This window comes from Odontomachus brunneus, unplaced genomic scaffold, assembly GCF_010583005.1.
Source record: "Odontomachus brunneus isolate Ranch 3 - 2012 unplaced genomic scaffold, Obru_v1 Obru_scaffold_196, whole genome shotgun sequence".
NCBI lineage: Eukaryota > Metazoa > Arthropoda > Insecta > Hymenoptera > Formicidae > Odontomachus > Odontomachus brunneus.
The window spans coordinates 10,746-15,629 of record NW_022639646.1 but is presented as its reverse complement, the minus strand read 5'-3'; the positions used below and the strand labels follow the sequence as shown (position 1 = coordinate 15,629).

Genomic DNA, 4,884 nt, shown 5'->3' with positions numbered 1-4,884 from the left:
TTCGACATGTACGTAAAAATATTGAACATAGAATACCAGGCTACATAATGACTTTCTCTCTTTAGGTATTTAAGTAGATATAAGAAGGTGTTAACATCATGTTTACCATTTATCACAAAATAATACGCATCATCAATTAACTGAGCGCGATTCAAAACATTAATTTGTGTATAATTATGATAGATTAAGTGAGTAGAGATTTTCACCCAATTATTGGAGTCGTAATTGACGCGATAATATCCTGCAGATAAAAAAAAAATAGCATTGTGTTAAGCTATTATATCATATTTTTTAGTCATATTTACTGAGGACTGTTAGTTCTCATGTTTCTTTCTAGACAGTATAATAAGAAAGGTTCGAAGATTTACGTATATTATATAAAATATAAGATATAAAACGTTACATAACCTAAAGTAAACGTATCATCATAGATATTTAGCGATAAATACTCACCCATTTGTTCCACATTCACAATTATAAAATCATACATATCAGTTTCAAATGTATATACGTTGCTTAAACAATCGAATAAGATTTTGCTCGGTGTATTATACACGAAAGTACGATTTGATATTATAACATAAGTTATGGGTATCTTCCACCTCGTTTCGTTGCAAGTATATACCGAAAGTATTATAGAACCTGTATTATTATCACAATCGACTTTCAACTCGGGAAAATGCCTTTGCGTTATCCATGTGTCCATTATTTCAGTTATGTTGTAAGGCATTTGCTTGTTTAAAAGCCTTTACTCTGTGGTCCAGAGGTCACTGATAGAGGCTGAGATATCCTCACTAAACAAATAAAATTTAACTTAAATAACTCGTAATTTTTGTATTGTTTTAAATAAAGAAGAAAATGACTGCCTTATTTTACATCGATTTATGTAATTTATTATCTCAGCACCCATGATAACGCATTTCATAAACGCATTACTGACATCTCCAACGTCAAATATGTGTCATTAATAGGTTAGTTAATGTCGTATTGTAATTTAGGTAAAAATATATCAAATGATATATGTATGACATCTTAAAGACATCTAAAAGAAATCTTAAATTTCGAAAGATCTTATAATATCTTGCGCCCCGACATAAGGACGTCATCGAAACATTGTTTCAAGACGCATTAAATAAAATGTGTTTAAGATGTCTTTTAGACTTGTGTGTTTTCCTGGAATATATTAATTAGGATATATTGTTATCGTATTATACCATGCATTACTTACCATTCTTCTACACATTTCCGAATACGTTTGGAGAAATATTCCGGCTTCTCAAAAAAATACAAGAACATGCGCATTAAAACAGCTCCTACAATAATTTATAAACATAATTGAATAAATTGACATAACCCTAGTATCACTCTTTGGTGTAGCATATCTATACTATTTTTTAAACGGTTGCCGTTTCTACATAATGAAAAGTACGGGAAGTCGGAGGTTAGAGAAAAATAATTTCCGCTACAACTGCTTGCTGCGTAGCCCTATCTATTTAGCTGTTTAGCAGATTTAGTAAATATCATTGAAATCAATTCTGACGTTAAAATACTTTATATTAAAATAACGTAATTTTTATAAACATTTGTCCCATATCCTTTTCCGGAAAGTTATATACTTCACTTTTAATAATGGTAATTAATTTTATATAATACAGTGTTACAAAAAAAACCATAAATCCCCAAATAAGCTTTGGTGATTATCGAAATTTTTAATCTTTTTTCCAAAATTTCAAAATTTTATAACACCTCAGTCTTAAGCAATATTAGTAGTGTACTCCTGACATTCTAACGTTCAAATTAAAAACGAGATTGTTAAAGAATATCCACTACTTGAAAAAATATGCAGACTCAAAAGTAGCTAGATGTATTACACCCATTATGGTTAATCGGAATTGGAAAGAAGTGTGGTGTGTATGAATTAATATATGTGGATATTGCAATAAATTATATAATGTTGAAAATTGAGTGAGAAGACAGCAAGACATAATTTACTGCATTTTAAACGCACTCTTTACATTAAATAATATCTTATCCGCTATCAATTCTATATTTAAAGCGTTCAGATGTTCTTGAATTATTTAAAAAAAATCAGTTCTTTTCAGTGCTTTAATTGTATAGTATATAGAAGATCATTTATATGAATTTATTACGTCTTACCTTTATTATAATACAATCGGGAGTAATGAATTGCATCAATTTCATCAATGGGAAACAAGATCTTGTTCTGTAACACAGGTGCCATTTGGAAATCGACGTCATAGTATAAAGCACCCTGCATTGTCTGAACGACGGAGAGATCCATAAACGACGAGTAAGTTGAGTTCTAGAAGTGATTATTATTGCCATCGAATTAACACGATATAAAAAACAACGTACGGGTTAACAATATAGAAGAATAAAATGCGTGACCTGTAGAAACGTAACTATATTCTGACAAAGGTAGGAACGTAGACTTACTTGAAAAATAGTAAAATGACTTAAGAAGGATGCCAATATCTTAATTAACCACTGATAAGAAGGACAGATTACTTGACCAAGGACTTCCCGCGCCATAGCATCGCCTATGAACTTGTAGATATTAATTTTACGACCAGGAAAATCAGTATTAGTATCAAACTTAATGCTATGTTCTCTGCAAGATAAACATAATATCATTTTGTGGAATATATCTGGACATAGATCTGGCATCACATATTCATAAATGTTTATTCTTGCGCAATTTTATAGGAAAAAAGTATCTTCCTGAATTTCACTGTTTCCAATAATTACTTTGCCTTATTAAAAGGTATATATTTGTTTCCCAAATTGCCGATTAATATTATAATATCCCTTCTAAATGACAAGAAGACATCGCTCTAAAACTTTCTACTCCATAAGCTATCAGTAGATTATGTAATAACATTAACTGCACCCTGAATACATACCTGTATATAATAACTCCTAAACTTCCTATGACTTGTAACGGAAAATTCGGAATCACGATGTGATCGGTTTTCATAATTCTGTCTTCGACTTTGAAATTAGTTGTCAAATTTCTTTTTATATAATAAATTTCATTCAAAATGTTCGTTTCCTCCACAGTTATATGTAGTTTACACCATAAATACTCGTCCTCCAAAGTATGTTGTATCATATTATCAAGCATAATAATTGCCACTTGACTTGAAGTTATAGGTTTACTAATATGGAAATATGTTAATGACATATTATTTGACTCATGTAACAACTTCTGCACTGGCATATTCGATATAACTTGGTATTGCTCAAAATGCCTGATTACAATCTCATAATTCATATATATTTCCGGCTCGTCCCAACATGGAAATACAGTTCGAGCACGGTTCGATGTCGACAATATTCCAAAAAACGACCTAATGCATAACATTACTTCAGTAAAGATAAAGCAATTTCAATTGTTACATAAATTACATTTGTCAATTAGTTATGTATAAATGGCATTAATTGTTATTGTATTGGGAATTCAGCCTGGATCTTAGAATAATGTTTACGAAAGACGCTCCGTTTATATATTAATAGTAATTAATATCTTTTAATAGTTATATAGTTTGTACAACGATTATAATTGTGTCATTTGATCGTTTAGTTTATCTATTAATAGTTATTAATAGTTTGGAGTAATATACAAATTGTTATATTTTCCGAACGAAGGAATTTACTTCTTTCTACAAAAAATAAATTTGAAGACAATATTACATGACTACTTTATGTTCGGAGTTTATTATTTCATAAAAATTAAAAAAAAAATTACATTTCTTCTAACCAAAAAACATTTACATTTGCAGTTACGTTTATATTTATTTTTGTGGACAATAGAAAGTTCCTTGTAAAATTAAATGGGACGAAAATGCCGCGACATTAAGTATATAAGTATCAGGTGAAATATAACTTTGTGTTTTTTCGCGTACGCGCACGCGTCATGAAAATCAAAGGAAACCATCGCAGCAATATCAATAACTTATCCGAAATCCTAACGTCAAAAAAATTTTGATTATAATATCTTGCAAACTAAAGCCATTAGTATTAGTTATAAAAACATTTTTCTTGTATATTTACTATACCATGATTTCAATTCTGATACAAAATTTTACAATGTTCCACGAGGATATTTCAGCATACAGTTATTTTCTTGATACATTGTACTTGAAATTTATCAACAATCTATTCAGATTGTTAAACATTATATTTGAAAAGAGAAAGAACCAATTAAAATTACTTGACAACTTTTATTAATTTCTTTTTTGTTCGTATAATGTAGTAAAGACGTCCTGTGTTCTTTTTTGTTATGCATTTTGTGCGTACTTATAATAATTTGTTATTAGAATTTTTAGTACTTTTGAATCACATATTGAAATTAGTTTATAGACATTTTCATATACACATTATATTACTATTTGCACAACATATTTTATACGAGATTCAGTTTAAACGATATGCGCGCGTGCGTGCGCATTTGATGTGTGAGAGAGTGTACAGGCTCAATAATTATGTTATGATTTATTATTTTTAATCATTATTACTTATTATTATTATTTATTATTATTTATTGTTCTTAATGATATCATTAAAACTATTATTATTGTACAAATCTGTAATTAGTGAATTTAAATTTTGATAGTTTTGTGAGTTTCTAGCTTTCCTATATCTAATCCATTTTGCAACCTAATATAAATAATAAAATTCTTGTAACATATAACAGTGATAATATTGTAAAATATAGGATATCGAAAATATGTCTTCTACAAACTGGTTGCGCATACACGGAATTAAAATGTTCACTCACCTTTTAGTTGTTTCAGTTGCTGTATATGTTATATATTGATGTGTAATAATATTTTCAAGCATATTGTGATACGTACTGATGAA

General features: G+C 29.0%; 2 protein-coding genes across 2 annotated transcripts in view; both read right to left on the bottom strand.

Moving 5' to 3' along the window:
* The window catches only part of LOC116851935 (aminopeptidase N-like), a 1,079-nt gene extending 145 nt beyond the window's left edge, over nt 1-934 (bottom strand). Inside the window, exons 1-2 of the mRNA XM_032831866.1 lie at nt 454-934; nt 13-241 (exon numbers count right to left, since the gene is read on the bottom strand). Of these exons, the coding sequence (XP_032687757.1) occupies nt 13-241; nt 454-730 (506 nt within the window). The 5' untranslated portion in view covers nt 731-934. The remainder of the gene's footprint in view (nt 1-12; nt 242-453) is intronic.
* Nucleotides 935-2,241: 1,307 nt separating this feature from the next.
* Nucleotides 2,242-3,703, bottom strand: LOC116851944 (aminopeptidase Q-like). Its single transcript, XM_032831877.1, has 2 exons — nt 2,925-3,703; nt 2,242-2,632 (listed from the first exon to the last, which is right to left on the bottom strand). Exons 1-2 carry the CDS (start codon nt 3,383-3,385, stop codon nt 2,380-2,382), a joined length of 714 nt encoding a protein of 237 aa, XP_032687768.1. The 5' UTR covers nt 3,386-3,703; the 3' UTR covers nt 2,242-2,379.
* Between the last annotated feature and the right edge of the window lie 1,181 nt (nt 3,704-4,884).